Raw genomic sequence first — 26,898 nt, forward strand, 5'->3', positions numbered from 1 at the left:
GTGATTTGTGAAAGCAGCTTAACAGGAGGTAGGGTAGTTATTATTTTCCGTATTAAAAAAGCGGCAGTGACCTCTTCCTCCTGCTATTCCGTCCCTATAGCGCCTTATATAACTCCAAGTTTCTCATGGTGACGAGTTGTTTCGTCCGTTTCTCTGCCAGGCCCGGGTCAATGGGCTGTCTCTCGCTGTTCCTCCACTGGCCCGATGGCGGCGGCCATTTTCCACCAGTGACGTCATACCGTCGGTCCGGTGACGTCACTGTGTGCCACAACAGCAGCGCTGGCCGCTCGTGGTTCAGCGCCTCTCGCCGCCTGGCGCTGGAGTTTGTCTCCGAGAGAAACCCAGAGAAACACCGCGGATTTTCCGCCGAGTTCAAGTTTGTTGACCGTGGTGAGGAATGGCTATATTTGTTTTGGTGCGCCTATCAATAAGAATGTTAGGTGCGCCTAACACCACCGTTCTTTTTTTCGTGTCCTTTTTGCTAACATTTTCCTGATAATTTCCAATCCCTACCTATGTGCCCGTTTATCCAATTTTATCGCTCCTGTTACCTACCTCTCTTTATTGCGGGGCTTTCTAATAAATAATTTAATTACGCTCTTATTGCATGCCCGTTTCCGAATTCTCGATAGCTTAGGTAACAAATGAATAGCACGCACCTAATGAACTTACACAGACCGGCAGGCGTGGTCAGGTCTCGCGGGTTTTAGCAGTAGGGTTTGCCCCTTATGAAATTTAGTAAATTTCCGGCTATATCGTCTTCGCTCAAGCTTTTAAGGGTTGAAGATGCGATCGATTTATTCGTACACATGCCTGCCATGATGCTCTAAAATGGCTTCATCTTATATCGATTAGTTTCTGAGATACCTACATAGGTACAGCCGGAAATGCAAAAAGGCAAAACCTACCGCTTAAACTCGCGAGAGCGGTAAGTAGGTATACCTACTTCAAATTATCCACTCCATTTTACCACTTCCATTAGCAGACTGTGATGGAGAGGCAGTAGGCGTGCATGTCTACCAAACTGACTGCCGCTGCGGACAGATCAGTTTGTGACCCGGGGTCAGAGCCTGTCCGGGGACGGCTGTCACCTGCTCTTACTCAGCGAGGACCGCCAGTCGGGCTCCATCTTCTCCGAGGGTTTCCCGGCGCTCTCTCCACACCAGAACTGCTCCTACACTCTGTACGGCTCCCGGCAACAGCGAGTGACGCTCACGGCAGTACGGGTGGCGCTGCAGCCGGCCGATAGCAGGTCAGTCGCCGGGGTAGCAGCACGTCGGGCCAGTCTTCGGGGACAGCAGGTCAGTCTTCGGGGACAGCAGGTCAGTCCCCTGGTCAGGACAGCAGGTCAGGCACTGAGGGCTGGGACGCACTTTTGTTCCGACGGCACTCCATGGGGCGTTTGACGACGCGCTACCTTTGATAACGTGTATTTTGGCGACCATACAACTGGGTTACCCTACATATTTTCCGTACTCAGCTGTTTATACCTAGGTCTCCCAGTTTTATTATTTAGAGCAGTCGGGAGCGGGACTGCTCATTATCTGACCTTCCCACCCCGTTCCCGGCGGTCAGCTGCGCCTCAGGAGACCGTCTGGTCGTACACGACGGGACCACCGACCGGGCCCAGGTGATCGCCGAAATCTGCCGCTCGGGTCGTGTCGTACAGGTCACCTCCTCGGGACCGTACCTGCACGTGACCAGTCACGTGACCGCACCACCGGACGGTGGCGGCGGTCACGTGCGACGTCCGGTTGCCGGGTTCCAGCTGGAGTACCGGTTTGAGGAGGACCCGGGACGACGGGACCTGCCGTCGGACCTGATACGTAAGGAAATCGGACGTATGTCTCAAACAAATTATATGCCTTTATTAGATCCTAAACACGCTGACTGGCCGAATGTGCATTTGTTTTGGTTGGATGGCTTTAGTACCTAAAGTTTGTATTGAAAATTCTTGAAATATCGCTAATTTGCTCTTAATTGAACGTTTTAACGACTGTCACGCCGGTGCCATGTGTTTCGTAAAGCCACCTTCGTAAATCCGAGAGACTGGTTAAACTGACAATGCTCGCATTCCCCTCGGTTTTCCCAACAAGCATCAAACTTTCACAAGTATTTGGAAGACTTGGACGTCATGGGAATGATAATTGGTATGTACCTATCCATCGATGCATTCAGGAAAAATGTAAGCGTGAAACGCAATAAGAATAAGCTTAAACACCGCATTGACTCGTAGGTATATTTGTTCAGTGTACCTTTAAATGTATTTCGATCATGGGCCTTTGAAGCATACCATTGTTCAGAGCTTCTCTGTAGTCTTTCTCATAAAAAAAGTTTTTATTTACAATTAAGTTCTTCGTCAACACATTTCCGTAACACATTGTCGATCGTTTCCAGGGGACACCATCAACAGAACATCGGTGTATCTCCCGTCGGAAACGCGCTGCGGTGAGCACATACATATAGGTATGTAGGCATTCAACTCCATACTTGCTGGCGTTGAACGGTGCCAATACTTTACTCCAAAACGGTGCATCTTAGGGAATCCCGATAATTTTATTTTTTCTCGATATGCCGATTTTGAGCAGCTAACCTAATCCTGACCGTGACCTCAGAACCATCATTTTGAAGACTGATCATAATCTCTCGTCAGGTGATTTCGTGTGCAGCTTCTCATCACGTGATCTAACTGCGATTATTTGCTTGTATATCAACATACGTAATTATAATTAATTTATTTAAAGCCTCACCGGCCAGCATACCGACAGTTTAACACAAATGCCTATTGCCTCCCACTGTTCTGACATCTGGTATTCGAAAGCTAAGCCACGGCACGGAACGCCGTCAAGTGGATCGGCTGGCCGTTTGAACGTGGTCAAATCTGATGAGCCAGCATGACGGTGCAGTTTTGTATTGAGCCCGTGAACGGGCGACTCCACACACTAACTGCTTCCATCTTTCAGCATGACTCGTGTTACTACTCGGGAGGTCCTCGCCCTCGGCAGACCCACTAATTTTCTACATGCCCCTATTGTGGCCTTTCGCTTCTCAGCGAGCTATTACATACGTTTACCTCCAACTCAGCACATAGCCCTAGTCACACAGAGGATAGTCCCTCATGCATCGCTGCTATCACCGCGCCCGAATCCGCCTCGCTCGACTGAAGTAACAGCCAAGTGTCACAGTACGTTTTCTGCGCGGGCCTATTTGAATAAGCGGTATGAACTGTGCGCATTGCACAGAGCACGCAATGCCCACATGCTGAGAGGCTGACCAGAGACCAAATCTGCAGCGTCACGTGCGTGGATTACTTCCGAGGCGCAGGGCGCACACCCTGCCTGGGGCTGTTTGCTTGTTCACCACAGGTCATTGGTTGTAATACCAGTGGCCGGATATGCAGAGGCTCACCGGCGACAAGCTTAGAATCCCATTAGCCTGCAAACCATCACTTCAGTTTTGTAGCGATCAGTCATCAAGGGATAATTAAGGTCGGCGTTCTACGAGTTGCGTAGTTGCATTTAATCGAAGAACACTTCAGTGACTGCTCCCACTTGCCCCACATCCTCGGTGATTTGAAGAGGTTTCTCACAATAAATAGCCGGTTCAAACGCCGCTGGGCGCTTTTTAATGACGTTTTATGTCCGAGTGTCGCCGTGTGCTGACCGCGGTGATCGGCCGGCACCGTGTGACCTTGTTCTCTGACTGCCGCAGAGCTCAGCTGCCACCAGACGGTGCTGTCTGGAGACAAGAGGTCCGGCGAGGTGTCCAGTCCCGGCCACCCGCTGACCTACCCGGCTAACATCCTCTGCAGGTGGACATCGCACTGGCGCCGGGGGCCGCCGGGAAGGAGCTAGGAGGGGCCGGTCCGCCGAGGAGGGGCCCGGACCGTCGGAAGGAGGCGCTCCGGGCCGCCGCGTGAACGGGAGGCCTCAGGGGCCCGAGATCGGTTTGACCGTCGACTGTAGAGCAGTCGCGAAACAATATTATAACTTATAGTAATTATATCAAACAACGTAACTTGGGTAGTGATGACCATTGGCCACATCTTCCATCCCATTTGATTCTTCGATTCCCAAGTCATTGAGACTTCGCTGAAGTTTGCGACAAAACATGTTTTTAAATGTTTTCGTGTCTAACGATGACCAGTGCAGCCTCCGACCACCTAACTACGTCCATTTTCGGATTGCGGTCGTGGAAAACCAGTTTTGCGGAACCGGATTGCGCAGATGCCAGCCCATACAATTGAAGGCCAGTCCCAGGTCACTTGGTCAAAACCATGGGAGATAAGCCCCCATGTTGCAACAACCGGTGGTTGCAGTGAATAGTGATCAGTATGCAGCGCAAATAAGCAAACAACGTGTTCTTCTTCCAGGTATGAATTCCAGGGAAACGGTAACGATAGAGTTATCCTTCATTTCGAGCACTTCGACCTGAGGAAAAACACAACGCTCAAAACGTAAGTCATCTACCTATAGCCCTCAAAGAAACTGTTTTGCGCATTGTTTTCACATATAAAAGGGTACGCTGACGCTCCCTGCAGCCTAAGTTCAATACGTCATCGATATACGTCCGGGATAGGAAGATTGACTCGTAAATAATGACACGAGGCACTTACATGGCCTTGCCCACGACGGCGGCATAAATGCTGATAAGCATGTTTCTATTGTGAGCCTACGGTGGCTCCTTAGCTCTTCAGGCTAACATCTATTTGTCGGATGTTTGCAGGCATGACTAATTTGACTGATGGCGCAGCGTTTCGCCTGCCCTGACCCTCTACCGCCCTCGCCCACCCCCAGGTGTCGCGGTGCCGACTCGGTGACTGTTCTCGGTCTGTCGGCCGGCCGACTCCGGCTGCTCCGCCGGCTCTGCGGCTCCGGCCAGCCAGCCCGAGTCATGTCCCCCGACCACCGGCTGCTTCTGCTGTTCGCCACGGGCGGCGCCACCGGCGCGGGGCCGACCGGCTTCAGAGCCACCTACCGGTTTGTCAGAGGTGCGGGAGCTGCTCCGGTGGAGGGTGTCTGCCTGTTTTTAGCACATAGATTACCGCGTCCACCCACCAGCAAAACATCGAGAAATGCTGTATTTTAACCACTTGGTTATTAAATACAAAATACAGCGTTATCTTCTGACGACATAAGCTACTGGTTACTTCTAGCGTTTGGTTTCAGATTACGGGCTAACAACCGGCGTCCAGCTGCCGACCAGCTCTTGTGCCTTCGAGTTCCGGAGCAGCGTGCTGAGGGAGGGAACCTTTCGGACGCCAAACGCGCCAGGCTACTACCCCGGTAACACGGACTGCCACTTTTACTTCATCGGAGGCGCCAACGAGACCGTTCTGGTGCAGTTCGGCTACTTCGATGTGGAGGGCATCTACCCGTGAGTTTCCAGTGCACACTACGTGGACTCCTATACGAGTCTCTTTCATTAGTTGTGGACTGGTGCGCATGGTTAGTGGACAGCATTTGTACGTAATTACGACTCCTTCGGGAATATGAGGTTTGAGATTCACACGCTACATCATTTACTAAGTTTCATGTGTAAACTGGCCCGTCCAACAATGTCAGGCGGCCTATCATTAAACCCATCTGTATTCCATGTTCTCTAGGTGCCGGCTGGGCTCTTCCTCTGACTATCTGGAGGTTGAGTCCAACTATCGGGCCAACTTGGACGGTCTGGATTACCACGGCACTGGGCACGGGCCGCCGGAGCGGTACTGTGGGGACACGGCGCCACCCAACCCGCTCATCACTGACACCGGCCGCCTCAGGTGAGCAACGCTGAGCGATGGACGGATAATACTGACCGCCAAGCATTTACACCGCTGATAACAGTGCGTACCGTTGTGTGTAGTCCAGGTGCCGCTGTTTGTAGACCCCGTTGCGTTCTGCCGTCGAGTTCCGAGGCTCCAGAATGTGATTTCCTGCACAGATTTCGTCACAAGTGTCGTGCCCTTGTCTGCAGATACCCGGGTGTTTTACCGTTTGTAGCCCCTCGCGTTACGAGATAGAAGTGGTTGCTTCCGCCCCTCAACACTGAACACCCACACCGACACTGCTGAAGCCCTGTGGTGGGTTCAGTCGGAATCCGGCATTCCCTGGCATCTCAGGAGAGATGACAGCTCTTCGGACGAAAGCTGAATCTGCCAACCACTGACTCGGGTACTTCTTCCACAGACTGACGTTCCACTCGAACGGCCAGTTCGAGGCCACGGGGTTCGAGGCCCGGTACCGGTTCATCTCCCGAGCGGAAGAGGTGAACGTGACTCCTGCTGCCTCCACGGGAGCTGCCGAGCTCCGCCTGCCGCCGACGGGGCTCCTGCTGCTGAGCGGGTGTCTGCTGAGACTGGGCGGAGCGCCTGGTCCGGGCTGAGCGGGTGTCTTGCTGAGGAGCGGCGGTCGGTGGGACAGCGACCGTGATCACGGCTCACCAAGTCTAAGACCCCACGGAATTCTGCGACCAATGAATCGTCACTAGGGAGGGACCATTGGATGGAGGAGCGAGCGCCTGTCCCAGGCGTCATGTGTGTTGCGAGACTCGTTTTATTTTTTCGTCTGTAAATCTTGCATTGTATCATCAGCAGACTACCGCACTTCTGCTTGGAGTCGTTTGGAGACTGGATGGGTTTGTGATAGTGTGGTGTTTTAGAGATATTTTCTGGCTTGCGTGTGCACTGGGTGTTATCGTTCGTGTCTTTAGTTCGTGTCGTAATAATAGAGCTCAGGACTACGAACGAGCTAGTCAGGTATAAGCCAACATCATATCAAATGCTTTAGAAGCTAGTCAATATCGCGAGTGCATTATCGTATTTTGACGTTTGCCTGTGATGAGGTATGGATTCCTTCAATACAGCAATCAAGTGTTTTATCACCCGCATGTCATCCCACCCAAGACCAGCATCTCCGGACGTCACGGCACTGGTGTGGCTACCGCCAAAGTATCGACTCGGACGCATAGTATCGAGTTTATATTTCAGCACCCGTCCATTCGCCCTGCGCCGCCCGGCACGGCGGACCGAGCGGGCGGCGCGACGCACCAACACGAACACGCCGAAATAGATTACATCGCTGCGGCGTTTATTTTACAGTCGAACGCCGCAAAATAAACTCTTCTCGCGGGGAATATGACTGAACTGCCGAACAACTCCCCCGCCGTCGCCGGCGGGTGCACGGCAGCCCCTCCAGCTGGCGCGGCCGCCCCACAAAGGGCGACCCCCTCTCGGCCGCAGTCTGCGGCAAACGTCAACCAGCGGCCCACGGCCGCACCGCTCCCCGAAAACGTGTTAAGGAATACTTCCAACAGCAGCAGCGCGGCGAGTGTTAGGAACGGGTAACACCCCGCCGCTGGCAGGCTAATACAGAGTGTATACAGGCGCGAGCGAGCGCGCTCTTAGTGTGTGATACAGCTAAAACGGGCGTCCAAGACCGGCTGTCGGCTCACATACTCGTATTAGTACCCCGGGCACACCGGGGCGGCGCGCACGGTCTGTCCGGTCGGGCGGCGCGGGTCGATCCGCCCGCCGATATCACTATTGCCCCGGCCGGCTCGCCGACCGGTCACAGCGTAACACTTGTCTCTGACACACACGCACGCACATACACACAGACACGGGCGCACAGCCGCTCACATCGTCCTCCCAGAGCACACAGACACATTCGCACCGTCTACATCTGGAGCAGATCTGAAACACACGGCGGTGGGGAGGACGCGTCAGACACAGGAAATCAGGCAATGGCAGGGGAAGTCAGACACGTATTCAGAAAGGAACAGAAGACTGCGTCCCGGACAAAGGGACAGGGAGGGTATCGGACACGGATAGGGATAGGGGCCATGTAAAGCAGACACAAAGATAGGGGACAACGTCAAATGCCGGAATAGAGGACGGTACCAGACAGGGACATGTAAGTTCAAACGCCGCATGGACAACGGGTTCGGCGTGGAAGATCCCCAACAGCTAGGGACATAACATTATAAAGACAGCCTGGCTTCAATTCTTTGCAAAAAAAAATATCCTAATCTGATTACTCCCGCGAGCTAGTTCGTCCGTCGCCTGGCTTGGGGAGACGGGAAGACAGAGTTCAGATATTCGGTTCCAGACGGTGCGTAGTCACCGCTCCCAAGAGCCCCCCATCCACCTGTCCCTCTGACATTCCCCATTTCCCACATGCGCGCTCACTGACCGGCGATCTGCGGTGCTGGCCGGCACGGCTCGGCCTCCGTCGCCGCCGCCGGTACCGACGTCAGCGAAGGCGTCGGCGTCGACTCGGACACGTTCGAGTTCAACGAGTCGCTGTCGTTGCTGACGGTCGACGTCGACTTGAGGCTGAGCGGGTCCAGTGACGACAGACTGGACCTGGAGACCGGGGAACCGAGGTAGGTTAGTCACGATAGAGGAACGAAAACCGGACATCGTTACGCGACCTTCGTGAGAGGAGCCGCCAAACTCCAACGACATGACTAAATCGTCCAAAAACACAAGTAGGGTACGTCTGGGCATCCCAGAGCCATCACCTCGGTAACGGATACTCGTCCACCCGTGTGTTGTCCCTCTCAGATAGTGTCCCATTTCAGCTGCACACCGCCCTGTCTCTCTTGGCTCAGATAATCACTCTAGGCTCCATCAAATCTCTGTTTTCTCCCTGTTCAGCTTAAGTGTCCCATCCACCTCAAATCTGTTCCATTGCCAGTATTCCACCCATCGCTGCTTCTCATCAGCACCCCGTCGAGAAGTTCCAGCACTCAGTCCCCCTCGGCTGGAGCCCGACGCCCGTTAAAGTCCCTCTCTATCACATCTCTCCTCTCTCGGCCACTGACCCGAACTCTCCGCTGGTGACGCCGCTGTCGGCGCGTCCGGCCGGCTCCACCGCCGGCGCCTGGCCGTTGGTCGTGCCCGCTCCGTTCGAGTGCACCGGACTGGCCGGTAGAGGACTGGAGTCGGTCGACATGGGCTCCGGCTGGTCGGCCGCCGGCGCCGGCGCGGGGGCGGGGGCGGCGGCCGGCGCGTCGCCGCTGATGACGCTCAGGTCGGAGACGGACGCCGACAGGTCGGCCGGCGGCGGCTGCGCGCTCTGCGCGGCGTTCATGGCGTTCAGGTCCATCACCGAGACGGTGCGGTCGGCCGGCGCCGAGGCTGGCGAGTTCATCGCCTTCAGGTCCGTCACAGAGGTGGTCTGCGGAGGGAGGGCCAGTAAGACCGCTGAGGGATATAGGACTAAAAGATCACTGGGTGAATGAACTCCCAACTGAAATTAAACGCTACGGGGTAAAATATAGTTCAAGCTCAAAACGTTAACACAAATATTCTGATGTTTGAAATTTTGAAAGTTCATCACAAAATACATGACATAACCATAACCAAAGCATGACATAACCAAACACCAGCAGAAGCCAGCACCGTTCACGAAATACGAGACAACACATGACAAAATACCGAAGATTGGAGTGAGCACCCGCAAATGTGACTGCCAACTGCAGCTGACACCTCGGTAAGTGCTTAATTGGCGCATTAGTTTCCATACTTCGGTCCTGGATGTGAGTGTTTTCCCGGGGAAATAACTAGCTATTCATCGCCCAAAACATGCCGTAAATGAAATACCAGATGAATACCAAGCCATAAAACAAACAGCATACGCCTCCACTAACAATCGTATGACAACCTAGTCTACACCGAGTTAAATAGACCTGTTACAACGCTAAGGTTAGGTTGGTGCGATGTCCGATGTGGAGTTTGTGACGCCAAGTGCAACCGGCCTCCAGTCATCTAAAATCACAGGAGGATGTGATAGTGTCCGGGACATTATCCAGTACCTACACAACAAGCATGCAGACCGGTTCCAGTTGAGGTGTGCAGTACTGCCGGCAACTATGGAAGTAAACCTCGAAGAGCTAGCAAATGCCGTTTAGAAATCATGAAACTGATGCAAGCCGCATTTGTCTAATAGTTAGACGAATACACGCGAACACTTTTCGAAATAGAAAACCGTCGAACAGGAGACACTAAACCTTATTGACTGGGACCAAACGAGTTTTGTGTTTAAAACACGATAGCAGTCCTTACTAGCATTTCAATAATACGTTTCGGCCTTTGTTTTAAACAAAAAGAAAAAAAGAAACGGAGATGGAAGCATATGATGTCCAAAGCATTTAAACCATTGTAAAACAGAGTTGGAAGCTTACCGTTGCCAACATACTTCCAAAAGCCAAAGAATGAAGCCCAGGACAAACAAAATAGCCACCGACTGAAGCTAGACCTCGCCAACTGAACTGCAGGGTACAACCTCCAAGCCTCTACCGTGACCAAAGACCACCGCAGACGCGCACACATGCCCCACGAGTTAGCGACCTTCCGTGACCCTCCCAGGTGTTCAGTTCGACCACGGAGGGACCTACCTGGGTCAGCCCTGCGGCCTCTTCAGCCTGCCGGAGCGGGTACGGTCAGGGCGACACGCATAGATGGGGTCAGTCATGCAGATACCCGGAAACATGGGGACCAATCACGGAGATATGTACCCAGAGACGGTCAGAGAGACGCGGGACGGTCATGGAGATACCCGGAGATACGGGGAGAGCCAGGCGGTCAGAGAGACAGCCAGAGACACGCAGTCACAGAGCGGTCACGGATACACCCGGAAACCGGAGAGTGTAGACCGCTTCACGTCTTACCAATCACAGAATCCACATAACAACCACACATACAGTGACGACAGACTGGTGGCCGAAGGATACTAGGATATTAGGACGACAGAAACAACCGGCAGGTTCTTTTTTCAAGAGGAGGAAGTGTGTATATCGGTGAAAGAGGCAATCGCAAGGGATGAAAACAGATCATGCAACACCTTTTCATGGGTAGGTACCAAACGACAACGATTATAAAAAGAACGAGCGGAAGACCACTTTCACCGGAAATCCCATCACTGACGGATAAATCGTCCTTTCCTTATACTCCTTCCCTGAGCCTCAGCTGTTCTCCCTGTCCGTACCTTTGTGGGCGTGCTGGCGCCACGCGTGCGGCTCATGATCTCGGCCACGCGCGAGCGGCGCTTCTTCCGCTCGGCCTCCTCCCGCTCCAGTTTTTCGGCGGCGGCCCGGCGGGCCTCCTCGGCCTCCTGTCGGGCGCGCGCCTCCTCCGCCTCGCGCTGGATGCGCTGCTGCTCCTCCTGCTCGCGGCGGCGAGCCTCCTCCTGGCGCTCCTGCTCCGCCATCTGGGAGTGGGGAAAGAGAGGTTCACATGCCGTACTTACTGCTTATTGCTATTTACCACGTACTTAGTACTTACTACGTCGCGTACTGATTGTTCGAATGGATAGGATAGGACAATGCGGTTGAACGATCATCGAATGGGTAAGATCGGCAACTAACTTCACCGAATAAGATCTTCACGGCTGAAGCGCCAGTTATGAATTCATCAGTGCCAAGACCAGGAGCTTAAATAAGCCTAATGAGCGAAAATATAAGCTCTGATCATATTTTAACATCGCAGTATATATAATCCGTCTCAGTGTGCCGGTCGTTAGGCACTCTACTGACCTCGATGGCGCGCTGTAGCCGCTCCTGCTCCGCCTTCTTGGCCTCCTCGATGAGCCGCATCATCTCCTGCTCCTCCTGGCGGGCGCGCTCCTCCTCCTGCCGGGCGCGCTCCTGCTCCTGGCGCTCCTGCTCCTCGCGCTGCAGCCGCTCCAGTTCGGCCTGACGCTCGGCCTCCTCGCGCGCTTTGCGCCGCTTTTCGGCCAGCGCCGCCCGGGCGGCCGCCTCACTGGTGTAGCCCGCCTGACGACGACCGGCCGCGCTCTCTGCCGGTCAAAGCAGGGGGTGGAAGTGAGGGCGAGGGCACCGCCAGTCGAACAAGGCGCGCAGATCGTCCACGTTGGATGAACTCGGAAAAAGGACAGTCTCTGTCTCCTTGGTTCTGATGTTAGAAGTGGCGGCTGTATTGGAAAAGACACGCAAAAATATTGAGGGTAAAACCTAATGAGTGCAGTGGCTCGACTCGCGGATGGTCACGTCACCCCACTAATCACTACATCACTACACTGTTATTGTTGAGCTAACACATTTATCCAGTGCTCGCACCGTTTCCCCATTATTTGGATCCTTATCCCGCAGTGAGCCACTCACCAGGCGTTTCCTGACTGGCCTCGGTCGGCGGCGGCGACACCGACTTCTTGGCCGGCGTCCCCGGGGCGGCCTTTTTGGCCGGCGGCGGGGACGCTGCCTTGGTGTCTGCCGGGGCGGCCGTGGCCACGGGAGTAGGCGGTGTTACAGTGGCCTCGGGGACCTGGGGCGCCTCAGCGGCCTTCTCTGCGGGCTGGGAGTCGGAGCTCTCAGCCACCGGCGCCGGCTGGACGGCTGAGTCTGGGGCGTCAGCCGTCGACTGTTCTGTTGTCACCTCAGTCTCTCCGTTCACCGCGGAGACAGCAGGGGCGGACGACGGCTCGGCTGGAGCGGTCTCCTCGGTCGGCTCAGCCTCGCCGTTCTCCACAGCGGCAGCGGGGGCCGCCGTCTCGGCCGGAGCCGTCTGCGGCTCCTCAGCGACCACCACTGGCTTCTCTGCCTCACCAGACTCCACCTTCACCTCCGTCCCCTCAGCCTCTGCGGCCGCGGCAGGGACCACCTCTGGCTTCCCCTCCTCAGCCGGCTCAGGCGAGGGCTCGGTCTTAACCTCCGGCGCCGTCTGTTCAGGTGCCTCCTTGGCGGTCTCTGACGGGGCCTGCGGGGTGTCCTTCTGACCCTCCGTGCCGGCCGGCTCTCCGTTCGGCTGGGTGGGCGGCTCCTCGGGAACAGGCGGCGCCACCTCCACTGAGGGAGACGGCTGCGGCGTGTTCGACTTGGAGCGCAGCTTCTGCCGGGCGGAGACGACGGAGAGTTAAAACTCGTACACGAAACAGCACCAGGTACAGACAAATCATACAAACATAGGCAATCTTAAACAGCTCACAAAAACAGCGGCAATAAAGAACACCCTAGCTGATCGGAAATAGGCTAAGCCACAGACAGGTTACATGCTCTAGCTTATTTCCAGCAAATGCTCATACAGAATTTGAGCAATGTCATACTATTGCTCTTAGCACACGCCGACCACCTAGACAACCAAAGAAACACGAATAGCCCCACCTGCGGTCCCAGCTGCTCTCTCTACCTCTCTCGACCGTGCAGCCCTCTCACCTTCTTTTTGGCATCCTCAGCCTTGACATCCTTGGGCGTCCTTCTGGCCGGGGCTGCGGGCGACGGTCGTGCCTGGGTCGACAGTGAGCGGCGGCCGGCACCAGCAGCACCGGGGGGTCCGGTGGGCGTACGGGCCGCTGTGGGGTGTCCCAGGTCAGGCCAGGTCAGGTCAGGTCACGGCGGAGTATGGAGTGGATAAAGGGTGAGTCAGAGTACCCACGTACATAGTTACAGCGATACCTAAGGCTCTGATAGGTAGAAGACTGCAATATGAAGAGTAGCACCCTAACAAAGCAACAAAGCTGCTACCTATCATGAACATTGAACACGATAGTAGCTGTCTACTTGGAATCTTATGTCAAGTATTCATCGACACGTCATATCAATGTTCTTGCTACCGTAAACATTGAACATGCAAGACACACTTGACCCCACCGGACAAAGACTTCACAATCAAGAAGAACATGACCTCCACAATCCTATCATCAACCTACTACATCACAGTCCCATCCTATTATGACTCAACCCCTCCCTGATACCCACTCGTAACACCCACCCGACCTTCTTGGATGAGCGGAGATTAACCTCAGCAGCCGGCAGACCTTCAACCCCTTACAATTCCCCATCACCCACCGTCCGTCTGTTTGGTGGCGGCGTCGGCGGTGGCCGGCCGGGCCGGGATGCCGGCGATGCTGACTGGCCTCTGTCGACGCGGTGAGGCGCGCGCGCGCAGCGTCGGACCGCTGGCCGGCGCGCCGCTGTGCTGGGACAGGGACGACGTCGGCCGCGACGGGGAGGTGGGCGTGGCGGCGCCGCTGGCACCTGTCGGGGGGCGGAGGTCAGAGAGGGCGGCGACGCCGGGGGGTTCAGGGTGACGAGGCCGCCGCTGGCACCTGTCGGCGGCCGGCGGTCAGAGAGCGCGGAGACACCGAGAGGTTAAAGGTGGGGAGATTGCCGGAGAACGCTGGCACGGTGTGAACAGGGCTAAGGGAGGAGACTGCTTCACCGACAGCGCCTGCGGGGCGGATGGCGCAAGGGAATGGCGGGCTAATGGGATGGTTAGCGGGAGCGTGGGAGAAGGTACGGGACAACGGTCATAGCTGCTCTGTCGCTGATTCAACTGCTGCGCAGCGACCTGTGAAAGTAGCATTAATGGTAGCAGGTGAGGTCAAATGAGAGGAAAACAGCACGGCTGTGAAACTATGAATTATAAGTGACATACTGGGTAAATCTCAATCACGCTGGCTAAAGAACTTTCGTAGCAGAAAGATACACGTAAAACCAATTAACTTAGACCACCACCAACCAAAGTATCACCCAAGATTACTAGGACATAATTGTATCATATCGCTACTCACTAAATAGCAGTGTCCCAGAATTATATTTTTGTTTGGGTGTCAGAGGAGTAAGTTACTCAGTTACCAGGGAGATGAGAGTGGAAAATTGCCTGTCAGGTAAAGCTAAAAACAGGTGGGAGTGGTATGAATGAAGGGAAAACGGATTGATAGCATGCATCACCACGCACATGTGGTAGAATGTAGCTTGTATTACATGTATCAATATGATGTATGTTTACGACCATGCACCCAGATACTCCTCGTTTTTGAGGTTGGGAGTGGAAAATCGCTCTCGAAGATTTGGAATTATAGTGGAAAATTGTCATCATTTGGATGTTGCTTCCCACCCAAATCGACAAATTTTAGGACACTGCTAAATAGATCTGCACACTAGAGATGAAAGTCCACCACCACCAAAATAGGAACATTTCGATGGCTAAACGGCACTAATGTGAACATTTGACAAACAAACAAACAAACACAATTATGTTTCAACCAGTGCACACGTAGCATTCTCTCTTTAAACGTAGTCAACGTAGTCAACATACCCAACTACGAATGCCACATACATCTAAGTAATGGCCATTAGTACGAAGATGCCTAGGGTTAAAAAAACATCACAGCAAATATGCACTCAACACATATTATCTTATATCCATGCTTCGGTTGTGCACCGTGAGAAGTGCTAAGATGCATTTGCAAATTATCTAGTATACTGTTATCAGCAAAACATAACAACAGGCATCTGGTAACACTGGCATAACCCTGGCAGCAGGCGAGTCACCACGCATGCACAGTAGCAAAATGCGAGCATCAATGGCGAGCATGCCACTAGCATCAGGCCCACAAAGTTACCTTTGGTACCGTCGCACCGAACTCCACCGTCAGAGCCACGATATACAGGGTTGGGGAACGAGCCAGCGCCCGAGGGGCTGACTGCATTTATGTACAACGTACGCAACATGATACTACGAGAGCTAGATTGTAGGGACTGATGAGAGTTTCTGGTCAACACTGGTCAAAGGGTGCGTGCCCCGAACGCTCCCCAGCGTTGGGACTTGTGCCTCCTAAATATGCTAGAGAACAAAACGGTACAAAAAAATGGTCATGTCTACTCGTATGTCGAGTCAGTAGCTGTCAGCGTCGAAAGTGCCGAATCCGTAACCGTCTGCGTCAGAAGAGCTCCAGGTCGAAGTTGACAGTACATATGTCTCGAGGCTGAGAGGGTCAAGAGTCATATTGAAAACCACCGACAGTGTATATGTAACCCTGTGTAACGTTAGTCCACGAGTTAGTCTTGTCCTTGTGTAGAAGAGACGCGTGATATAGAATCGGACCGGTCGGAAGCAGTGCTTCGTATGGAAGACGAGGCAGTGTGGAGTCGTAACTCGTAAGTTGTGCGGAAGTTGACAGTCTGTCCACCAGTATTTGTCTGCGTCTGTCTGTTGTTTTCTGGTCGACACTGGACAGCAGCAGAAGTAAGAAAAGAAGCAGGTCTGACAGACGTCGACAGAATATGGATCCAACGTCAGCGTCGCGTCCGTCCAGTCACAGGCAGCGGCCGGCGGCCGGCGGCGCCGCCGTCTGTTCCAGTCCGTGTCCGTCTCTCCCAGTTTTCCTCAGGGACCCGGCGCCCGGTCCTTCCTCCCTCACTCACCGGTGTCGGCCGGCGGCGGCTGACGGCCCTCGCGAGCCGCCGCCGCGCGCCGCAGCTGCTCAGTTTTCGTGGGCCGCGGCGCCGGCACCGGCCGCCGTGGACCCAGGTGCGACATGCTCTTGGACATGCTTTTGGCGGGCGACGGGCCGGCGGCAGTGCGGCCCGCGGCCGGCGACGGCGAGCTCTCGTGCACAGGCTGCATGACGGCCGGCCGCGGCCGCGACAGCTGGTCCAGGCGGGTCATGGAGACGGCTTTACCTGGCGGCCGACGGCGGGCCGGCGGCGGCGGCGGCGCGGCGCGGAACGAGCCAGAGGCCGGCACGGTCGGCGTCAGGTCCGAGCGGCGACGGCGGGCCGACGACGCGGCAGACTCCTCTGAAAGGTGCACAGCGCCGTCACCGGTGCCCCCCAGCGGACGGGTGGCGCGCGGGCCCAGTGAGCGAGCTGCGCGGACCGAGTGAGCGAGCCGCGCTGAGCGATCAGTGAGCGAGGCTGTGTGGTGGCAGTCGGTGAAATGGAAAGGCTCGCAAACCACACCACCGCGCAACTATCTGTAAGACTGAATTCGCATTTATGAAACTCATCGCTAGTGCAACTTAAAAAGCGAATCGTGAAATATATGGCGTACGTTTTTTTTCTCAATATCACACGGGAGTGCTGAAAGCGATTTAGAATGGTGAACTGATCGAAAGATATATGTGTACGAAACAAAAAAGCAGCCGACAAAGGGCGTGCAGTTTCCAGATACAGTGAACATCGAACGTTGGCTTACTCGGTCGAAGGTTTATCATACTCGAAGCTGGGCGTCTTCTCCCTTTGCAGCGATAAACAACAACAGATGAGCGAGGTCAGTTCTTCTGTACATGGTGTTGGTGAGATCGCACATGTTATTTGCGAGATACCAGTTGGGTTGGTAAGAAAGACCGTATTATAGTGAGTTCGAGTGAGAACGAACGTTGAGTGTGCCACCAAAACTCCCAAACAGTGAGTTGGATGACAGTGAGATCGATACAGAAACATCGGGCTTGGAGATAGAGAGGAGCATGTAAGCAGAGAACATGTAAGATGCTAGTTTTTCGTTTGCTGGTTTCCCGAGGACCGTCTATGTAATGGTAGTTTTATGTTGTGGTGATGCGGCACAAGATACACAATTATACACGTCAGTGCTAAGGAGGTGGACTAATAGTAGGAACTAGGAATCGATTTGAAAGGATAAACAAATGCTAAACGAACTTCTTTTGCCAACACTGACTTAGGTCTATGAACAGCAATTACGGTCCGGAATAATCTTGAATAATAAAGCACCTACACCTTCAATAAGGCGAACTATGGCCCTCATTTCGTTCCGAGTTAAACCGTAGTATTATGGTGGCCGATTGGAACAGCAGCGAACGATAATGGCAAATGCCTCCGGCGCGAGACAATCGATATGCCAATCAAATGTCAATGGACAAAAAAAATCCAGTCACACGGACAAATCCAGCTGCAGGCCTGGACAAAACGCCGACCAGGAAACCATAAATAGTAAAATAACGGGCAAAGCGTCGGCGGAACGGACGATCGAGCGACAGACAAGGGGAGCTAGGGTGCCCCTCATTGCTAGGCAGCAAAAGCCAGGCAAGGGTCGAAAGGGCGCTAGCACGACAGCTTTCTTGGCTGATCGTGGACAGTATGCTAACTTGTTTACAAAAGACAATCGAATGTTACACATGCCTGCTAGCCTAGCAGCAGTACAATTCAGTTCAATTTCAGCACAGAAGCAGATCACAATGGACGAATCTGCAAACAAATGCGCTATGGAACACTGCTGTTGAATTCCACAGTAAAGCAAAGTCACCGTGAGTGACATAGACACGTCGCAAGAGGTCTATAAAATGCTTCAAACAAAGAACACGACCAATGCGTATGCCAATAAGCATGCCTGGACAAAAGATCAGATATTTCTCAGCCCAGCAGCGTTGCAACACACTGTCGCTGGTCGCATAATGCAGAGAATAGCACCTGCTCTCAATGGACAATGGGTCGCAGGCCAGACGAGGACGGACTTGAGCGCGCAACAGATCGTGCGGGTGTGTACGGAGATGCGTAGCACCCGAGCGAACGAACGAACGGACGAACGAAGGGATGGACGGGCAGGTCACATGCAGGGTCGACAGAGGTCACCTCCAGTCACCAGGAGTCACCAAAGATCTCCCTAGGTCGGGTCAGTTCGGGTCAGCGCGCCGACTCACCGTCGCGGGCGCGGCCAGCGTCGGTGACATCGCCGCCGGCGGGCCGGCCCACCGGCGTAAAGTCGTCCCCAAACTCCCAGGTGCGGAGGCGAGGGCCGGGGGAGGAGCGGGGGGCGGCGCGCGGCGCCTCGGACCACTCAAACACTCGGTGCATCGAGCTCGAGGCGCGCAGTGCTGAAACGGTGACACACGATGACGTGGTGCGGCGTGAGTGACGCGTGACGCGTGAGTGACGGTGTGGTGGCGGTGCGGTGACCGTGTTACGTCCACGACTCATGCCTGCTGCTAGAGGGAGATCAGTAGCCACCGACAGGCGTTCTTTCCTGTAAACCTGAGGTCAGTGTTGGACCGGGACCAGTCCAGCCCGCCAAGCCTACCAGCCGGGCTGTGCCCAGCCAAACCCACCACGCCTACCAGCCTACAACACTCAGCTGCGGCCACCGACACCGGCGCAAGCGATCTCTACTACTGACGCCGGGCTATTCACAGAGCACTGCGCCGCCCCGACCCTCCACTCGTATATGCAGCTCGGCCAACACCGTGAGTGCTGTGCGATGCAGCACTCCCACACAGCAAACTACTACGAGTTCCCAGCCGTCTGAATAAAACGCACGACCGCAGAGACTTTGAAGAGTGGTAACTCTGGAGTCTGGACGTGTGCCAGCGTGCCATGAAAATCAGCACAAATATAATATCCTCGTATTGTCTTTAGAACTTGGTAAGTTCAAATCGCTTTGCTTTACATCTGATAACAACTAGCCCCTCCAGTGACAACAATGCACAAGTCTCCGCGGTCCTGCGTCCCCACTCCACCATCCCCCTTCCCCCGCTGTCTGCCGACGTGTGGCGGACACTCACCGGAGCCGCGCAGTCGCGTCGACGCGCCGCCGCTGGGGGCGGCCGACAGCGGCCTCCGACCGTCGCCCGCGCCGTCAATGTTGGTGGTAGACGTCGATCTGGTGGTACAGCAGGGCGGAGCGGGGTTAGAGCAGCGGTCTACCGTGGTACGGACACAATAGAAGTCAGAAGCAATGAGTGGGTACTGGTAGTGTTCAGAGCGTTCCAGTATTTGTATTGTATTGTATTGAACAATCATGAGCGATCCACATTCTGAAAGTGCGTGGCGATTACTGCTCAGAATCCGTATCCGCGGATAGCACACTAGCTATCAGTTATTCAGGCCGGACGAGCGGCTGACTGGAGAACAAATAGACTCATGGTAAAGTGTATTCAGTCTGACGAAGTGAGTACTACAAATGACTGCAAGGAAAGTCCCAAGATCCTAAGAAAATGAGGTAGCACAACATCAAGGGGGCACGACTTATAAGGTAAGTAACAGTGCTCTTCCATAGCCATCCTAATCTCATTTGCCCGTGGATACATTATTAATTAGAATCTCTCAATAAGTTAATTTCAGCACCGTCAACCTAAAGCGAGCTGGTAAGTAAATGAATATCTTTGGTGCAAAGTTCCGCTCGCATAACAAAGGCTCCTAGTTCCTACCATGCTAATATTCTCAGCTCTGAGTCTTCACCTCCCTCACCAGCCTCGCCCCCACTCACCGTTTGCCCATGTCCGGCTCTGCCTCCCATCTGGGCGTGGAGCTGCCGAATCCCAGCAGGATCTGACTATTGGTGTGCCGCCGGCGCGTCTCCAGCATCGCCTCGCGCTCCTCGTTGCGCCTCATGATGACGGCTCGCCGCTCCGACTCCTGCTGGTCTAATTGGCGGCGACGCTCCTCCACCTGACGAAGGTGGTGAGAGATGTGTCAGTCGTGCACGGGAACACTGGGCTATACACTTAAACAGGGAGCTGCAGCTTAATGTATCTCAATGAATACAGCGCACAATCTCAAACGCATCTTAATCACGATCACTTATCGCGCTAGGTGAATAACGCTGCTGAGAGGTGTCAAGTTCGGTAAAGAAGCACGTGACTATTCTGGCTAGCCTGGCAACACACGGGTATAGTGGCGACTAGCGGTCGAGCGGCTAATACATATTTATCAACTCCAGGCTTCAAGGAAGCTTTATACGAGGCGTCGTCCTATCCGGGTGCTCACCTTCTTTGCGTTTTAAAGTCGGTTCGGTCGTACCGAAATAGCGTATCTTTTATCACACTGTACACAGTATCCAAGTCACCATATGGCACAAAAAAGGATTGTTGACAGAAAATCAATATTTACAGCCCCCATAACATGCGATAATAATGGCTAATGCTGTTCCCTGTCCCCCAGTGCCAGGGGGCAGCGCAGATAAAGGGCTCGTCAGACGGACAAACAAAGGCGATAGCGCGCGCCTCCGGAGCCGTGAGTGTGACGCAGTCTGAATCCTGGCCCTTATCGTTCAGCTAGGGATGCCGCTATCATTTAGTGAGCCAGTCTACAGCCTGAACCGGAGGCTCGACCTTCAAAAGATTAAGCAAGAAATGATGTAAGTTGATCCATGGAGCCGATTGAGGCACGAATTCAGCCCCCTCCGATACTAAATCAGCGATAGAACAGTCCGGACTAAAAACAGATCTCAACCGGCTGAGTCGAACAACGCATCAGGAAACGGGCCAATTGGGATCACTAGCCCATGCGCGTCGGTAGGGCAATGGACTGACAATCACAGCCACCCGGCGGCACCAGCCAATATCAGCCAGCACCAGCCAGCGGCACTAGTCAGGACCAGCTAGCACCAGCCGTAAGCTCTGTGGGCCCTGCGGCACCGCCAGCCGCCTATGAATGGACAGAGTTCCCCTGGGCTCCCCTGCAGCTGATCTATCCGACACATGAGGCGGCTCACGGTCCCGCCGACTCATGAAGCGGCTCGCGTTCAATGGACGCCGCCGACCTCCCCGCCCCCGGTCGGCGGCGACGTGGCACGTTACCTGTGTGCGCTTCGTGGCTCGTGCACCCTACAATATCCAACCATCGGCGGCGCCTCACCTGGGTGCGTCGCTCCAGCTCCTTGAGACGCAGCTCGTCGTAGCGTCGCCGCCGCTCCCGTTCGGCCTGCTCGCGCTGCCGGGCGGCCTGCTCGTCCTGAGAGCACGCAGAGCGAGCCGGCCGTTCAGCGGGTAGCGGGCGGATATAGCGGCATAGCGGGGACAGCAGCGGACAGCGGACAGCGGACAGCGGACAGCGAGATCGGCAGCGGCAGCGGGGCGTATCAGGTGGGCAACGGATGAGGAAGAGGGAAAAGTGCGGCTATCGGGGGTCAATATGGGGATAGAATACGAGGTGGGTGACAGAAAGTCTGGACGAGCCCAGCCTCTACACTTACAGGCCGACACGGGAGTTACACAGGTGGGGGGAGAGGGGAAGCTGTTGGCGGGCTTGGAAGCGCAGCAATGTGTAAGCGGAGGGCAGGCAGCGGCCTTATGGAAAAGCGAGACAACAAATTCCCCAAACGGCACAATCGGAACTAGCTTAACGATCTAGGTATGGTCACAAAACTATTCAAGACACGGTGAGGGGCAGGGCGTGAAGATGAGAATCATGTTCTACTAAGAGGAGTGATATGAATTATGGATATGCTGCTTAAAATCAGATCCGAGAACGGAGAGCGCCATAAATGCGCGGGACATACCACGGATAGGGAAGTCACAAGAACATGAAGATTAAAAAGGAAACGGAATCAACGCTATTCGGAAAAGAGTAGTCAAGGACGAGGTAAGAATCAGCTGACCGTTACTTTGCACTATGTCACAGCGGACATTCACAATGCCACGGGTCGTATGTCACTGCGGCCCGCGTTGTTAGTGACAATCACACCACACGGACAATCACACTCCCCCAAGGGCACTGGTCGGGCTCACAGCGCGGCGGGCGCGGCACACACCTCTGCGGCGGCACCATGGCGACTGGGTGCCGGCTCCAGGCCACCGGCCTCGGCTACCGCGCCGCGTGGGCGACGCGGCGCGACCCGGCCCGGACCGGCACGGCGATCGAGCTCACCTGTTTGGCCAGCATCTCCTTCTTCCGCTGCACCTCCTCCATCTGAAGCTGCTTGAACAGGCGGACTCTCTCCTCCCTCTCTTTGTGCGAGAGGCCAGTCGAGTCGGCGCCATCTGCGGGCCGGCGGGGGCGCGTCACGGGGTGCGTCACGTCACGGGCACCGTCACGGCGGCGGGGCGCGCCGTGAGTCGGCGAGCAAGTGTCACGCGTCGGCCGCAGACGGGCGGCGCCGGCGGCTGCTGCGGTCAGCCGAGCCGTTCGAGTCTGACCGGTGACCGGGTCAGGCAGCTCTCAGCCGCCGGTCGGGCGACTCAGACCGGTAACCACGGGCTCTGTGGAACCGCGGTGGTCGGCGGGCCGCTCATTACCTGGTATACCTAGGCTGGAAAATGGTCCGGTATCGCGGGTTTCACAGAGGGACTGTACTTAGTGGTGAGACTAACTGAAGTCAATCTAGCAAGCCTTATTCCCTCGCGTGATGCGTGAACGACCGACAGCCTAGTTCCTATCTTCTACCATGGCATCCATTTCCTCTCTAGTTCTGACAGGTGTCTGCCACACCGGGCCTCTTCTTGGACAACTGCACTAAGTAGTAGCATTGGTCTTTGCCTCAGCGACCCACGCAGGCCCTGCACTGGGCTGCGCTTCAGCGTCCCACGCGGACCGGCACGGCGCACCACCAATCACCCAAGGTCAGCCGCCGCCCCGCCCCGCCCCGGAGGCCACTGAATCAGGGCGGCACGCGCGCGTCTCAACAGCCGGCCATGAGACAACGTCCGGTCACCGGCACCGCACTCAGCTGCGGGCGCGGTCAACGGTCGGCCCACGGTGACGGCGCACAGTGGGACAAGTGAGAACAAAAAACAGCACTGGGACGGTAAACGTCCGGTGTGAGGTGTGCTTATTGAAATTACAAAACAAAGATGTCAATAATAACAAAAACAGGTTAAAAGATGACAAATTTAAGGGTCTCGTCTAAAATAAGCGACGAAGAAACCTAATTTACTCAGAAATTCCCGGAAATCTGATTGGAACTGACATAACAAAGGAGAAAAGACCGCTAAGCTAGACGGATTATCTACTTAACGAGCTATTCGCAATTGTACATACTACATCATCGCGATTCTCGACTGGTTGGTCAGGCCCAGGTATCACCCAGAAACACTACGAAAAACCAGTCCAACTAGCTGGACGGACTTATCTACCACCTGTCGAGATCCGCCCGGTAGCTGGGCAGCACGCGGCGGAGCCATATGACCTGATAACCCCGTGGGCGGTACGAGGCGGGCCAGTGACCTGAGATCGGCGACCGGGCGGATTGGGAGGTGGCAGTGTCCGTCAGTGTAAGGCTAAGGCACCGGTTCACCGCCGTGGGCCGGGGTGGGCGGCACACGGGTCAGTGGACGGGCTATTGTTAACCAGGCAGATATGCGCGGGCACGGCCGGTGATAGGTGGGGTGGCTAGGGCGGCACGGCAACCATGGTTAGATATATAACCGGGTGACTTAAACACCAAGCTGTAGTCACTGATTAGAAACGAGGGAGGAATCAGCAATCACTATCAGTAGTCATAGGACAGTATCTCAGAACTATGTTAAAAAGGCGATAGGATGTCAATCAAAATTAATCCACACAACATATCACGGCACTGCAAGTGTCAGCACACGATGAAATCGAGACGTACAAGAGCTGTTAGTGAGCACACAAACACCACAGACCAGCAGACACTTAGATACGACTGGTTGGCTAGTCGGGTAGATGGATGAATCACCGCACACGGCCGCCGTCATGCCACTTCAGTGGAGACGTGTTATGTTTAGCTAGTGATCAACACACTCCGGGCAGAGAGGAGCAGGTCTGAGCTGTCCTGACGCTCTAGATAGAGAACGGAGCAGCCCACAGCGCCGCTCCAAGTCGTCGTCAGTCAGTATAACGAAGGCATCACTCGGACGGTCAGAGATGAGTTCACAACAGGCGGGTTAGACAGGTTAGGCAGGTCAGATGGAGGTCACACAGGGTCACACACAGGGTCACACACGGGGTACCTGTCGGGGTACAGGCGCCGGGACTGTCTCGCGAGGGAGGCTCCTGGTCGCGCTGCGACTCCGTTGACCACTGAGTGAGCGCCTCCAGCACGTTACGGCTCGACTGCTGGTGATACGGCTCATCTGCCGGACGGTCAATCATTGTACATGGGATTCTTTAATGTTCAATGTTCAATGTTCAGCATTCAGTAATGCGACCGCACGGTACAAAGAGCGGGTAGGCGAGCGGCTGTCATGAGTAGACACGCACAAGTGCATGACCGACCACAGCTGGTTTACTTATTGAGGCTAGGGGCGCGGTCCTTTCATGGTCATTTTGCGCCCCTGATACTATAATCAGTCGCCGCTAGTGTGACTCACCAACCAAAGCCTGCGACTGTGAACTCCGTTATCGTTGAAACATGACTAACTGCATCGTAGGTACGCACGAGCTGTTGCAGGTTTAGTATCACACTATCACATGTCAAACTAGCTGGCAAGCAATGTCAATGTTTCGTGTTCACAACCAAATATGGCATGACGGAAAACGAACAACACAACTTAGTTAGATCCTAACGCACATGAAATATGAATTATGCATATTGAATGACAAAAGGCTCATCAATTGATCGAGACCCTGAAAAATGCCACTCGTCGCGGTCAATCAAAGCAGCATGAGCAGCGACATTCAAACATCTTCAATGTGCTAGCTAAACGACCTTTTACTGGCGACAGCAGGCTATGCAAACACCCCTCCACACTAAAAGACATTAGACAAACAATACGCACCACCGCGCCCATCCGACAAACATCACGTAACGTCTCGCGCCTCAGACAAACACTATTTACGCGCCGACAGACAAGCACAACAGTGAACACGGCACCTCGCTCGCCGTTCCTCGGAAAAGGGAATCGATAGCGACCCGCCAGCGGCCAGCTCGCCGGCACCGGACCGCACCCCCAGCGGGCCGGCGGCATGCGCTCAGACATTCCACCGGTCGGGCCACGACGGGTCGTCGGATGCCTGCGGGTTTATCAGGAGCCCGCCGGAGGTCGGGGCATTAACATACACAGACCGTCGACCGAATACCAGCCGACGCAGCACGGCCAGAGCAGCCCCGCCGCGCCGGGAGACGGTCGGAACGGGACAGACTACCGGCCCAGGTGACTGAACCGCCGCCGTCGACCGCTCGAATGCCTGCCATTGGATCGTGATGAAAGGCTCCTTGTGAAATTGACTTCACTTGTCGGCATGTAATGGGCTGCACGCGAAGCGGCCGAATCGGATCATGACGCAACGAGCGGCCGACCACCCCTGCCGTAACGGTACCGTCCGAGCGGCCGGGTCGGGCCGGCAGCGCGGCGCCAAGTGGCTTTCATCAGCTTTCTTTGGCCGCCGTTCTGTCACCGGCGGCCGGTTAATGTCCGTAATGGCCGACCGTTTACCGACACGTTGACCCCAGGCAGAGTTTCGGTGCGGCGGGGCAAAAGTCAGAGTGTCTTCGAACCAATAAGACAGGAGCGCATCTCTAACCGTGGGAGAGGTCAGTCTCTATAGCCCACTAAAACAGCCACTAAAAACTTCGGCTGCCTTCCGTCTCACGCTTAACAGCGAGATCAGCACGATCTTCTCTGAACGAAATGGAAAGCTCACCCACTCATAAGCGGTCATTTTCACCCATTTACGTACCGATAAAGACGCACACCGCTAATTTGCGAGCCCCTACACCCACGCCGCCCGCAGCGCAATGAACCCGGTAAGCCTTCAGTGGGCGGCGCGCGCTGTGAATTATTACGCCACCACCCCGCAGCCGCTTATGCTGCTTCCGGTATCAGGGTCGGCGTCTTCCGGTCTATGAACCGGCGCGGCTGGCGGCCCAGCCGCGGCCGGTCGGCAGTCGGCTCAGAGCGCCGGTCACAGGCCCACCCAGCTGACCGAGCGGATCTCCCCCAGCTGGGGACGGCAGGGCGGGCCGTCACACGCAGCCCCGCTCGGTCCGGCCCGGTCCGATCAGACCCGTGATCGATAGGCCCCGCAGCCGCCGCACACCGGAAGCAGTCCGTTACGGCGCACATCATACCGGGATATTTACCCACGGACCGACCGGCCGGGTGATTTATCAGACGTTTTCAGACCAATTGGCTCCGGCTCACCATTAAACAATTGAGCGGGCAGTAACAAAAACAGTAGTCGGACGTCATGTCGGTGGACGAGCGCTGAGGGGGCCTGTTAGTAGCGAGCTCTATGACAGACGCACAGAACGCCGGCCTGTCGGGTCAGATCAGCCTTCGCCGGCTGGTAGCACGGAGGTCGACTACGCGTGCCACCCCGAGGCTGACGACCCCGCTACACGTGCTGGAGGGGAGCGCACTCGGCAGAGACAGTGATGAATTCGGGCAGCTCGACGAAAACTGGCTACTACGCCGCAGTCAAACGGAATGGCACGAACACATCAATGAAAAATGAGACTAACGAATTTTCTGAGAGTAATCAAGAGTGATATAACATGAGAGGCGAGCATTTCTTCTTTAGGAAACGCATTTGCGA

General features: G+C 55.1%; 2 protein-coding genes across 22 annotated transcripts in view; one reads left to right on the top strand and one right to left on the bottom strand.

Moving 5' to 3' along the window:
- The window catches only part of LOC122382417 (suppressor of lurcher protein 1-like), a 63,480-nt gene extending 56,613 nt beyond the window's left edge, over positions 1 to 6,867 (top strand). Inside the window, exons 4-14 of the mRNA XM_043367697.1 lie at positions 161 to 390; positions 1,045 to 1,252; positions 1,576 to 1,826; positions 2,097 to 2,150; positions 2,398 to 2,448; positions 3,712 to 3,811; positions 4,373 to 4,456; positions 4,797 to 4,990; positions 5,169 to 5,376; positions 5,606 to 5,767; positions 6,174 to 6,867. Of these exons, the coding sequence (XP_043223632.1) occupies positions 161 to 390; positions 1,045 to 1,252; positions 1,576 to 1,826; positions 2,097 to 2,150; positions 2,398 to 2,448; positions 3,712 to 3,811; positions 4,373 to 4,456; positions 4,797 to 4,990; positions 5,169 to 5,376; positions 5,606 to 5,767; positions 6,174 to 6,369 (1,738 nt within the window). The 3' untranslated portion in view covers positions 6,370 to 6,867. The remainder of the gene's footprint in view (positions 1 to 160; positions 391 to 1,044; positions 1,253 to 1,575; positions 1,827 to 2,096; positions 2,151 to 2,397; positions 2,449 to 3,711; positions 3,812 to 4,372; positions 4,457 to 4,796; positions 4,991 to 5,168; positions 5,377 to 5,605; positions 5,768 to 6,173) is intronic.
- Positions 6,868 to 6,950: 83 nt separating this feature from the next.
- Positions 6,951 to 26,898, bottom strand: part of LOC122382427 (MAP7 domain-containing protein 1-like) — a 34,206-nt gene continuing 14,258 nt past the window's right edge. For 2 of the 21 annotated variants that reach the window (XM_043367709.1, XM_043367707.1), the window contains exons 3-18: positions 24,372 to 24,494; positions 22,327 to 22,439; positions 21,316 to 21,411; positions 19,946 to 20,127; positions 19,242 to 19,339; positions 18,384 to 18,557; positions 16,153 to 16,527; positions 13,792 to 13,980; positions 13,159 to 13,295; positions 12,112 to 12,835; positions 11,524 to 11,786; positions 10,977 to 11,198; positions 10,387 to 10,413; positions 8,812 to 9,167; positions 8,178 to 8,350; positions 6,951 to 7,678 (exon numbers count right to left, since the gene is read on the bottom strand). In XM_043367709.1, coding sequence (XP_043223644.1) covers positions 7,662 to 7,678; positions 8,178 to 8,350; positions 8,812 to 9,167; positions 10,387 to 10,413; positions 10,977 to 11,198; positions 11,524 to 11,786; positions 12,112 to 12,835; positions 13,159 to 13,295; positions 13,792 to 13,980; positions 16,153 to 16,527; positions 18,384 to 18,557; positions 19,242 to 19,339; positions 19,946 to 20,127; positions 21,316 to 21,411; positions 22,327 to 22,439; positions 24,372 to 24,494 — 3,269 coding nt within the window. In that variant the 3' untranslated portion in view covers positions 6,951 to 7,661. The remainder of the gene's footprint in view (positions 7,679 to 8,177; positions 8,351 to 8,811; positions 9,168 to 10,386; positions 10,414 to 10,976; positions 11,199 to 11,523; positions 11,787 to 12,111; positions 12,836 to 13,158; positions 13,296 to 13,791; positions 13,981 to 16,152; positions 16,528 to 18,383; positions 18,558 to 19,241; positions 19,340 to 19,945; positions 20,128 to 21,315; positions 21,412 to 22,326; positions 22,440 to 24,371; positions 24,495 to 26,898) is intronic. The other 19 variants (XM_043367714.1, XM_043367712.1, XM_043367719.1 and 16 more) reach the window with 14 other exon arrangements.

The sequence above is a fragment of the Amphibalanus amphitrite genome, unplaced genomic scaffold (genome assembly GCF_019059575.1).
Source record: "Amphibalanus amphitrite isolate SeventyFive unplaced genomic scaffold, NRLGWU_Aamphi_draft 000139F_arrow, whole genome shotgun sequence".
Taxonomy (NCBI): Eukaryota; Metazoa; Arthropoda; class Thecostraca; order Balanomorpha; family Balanidae; genus Amphibalanus; species Amphibalanus amphitrite.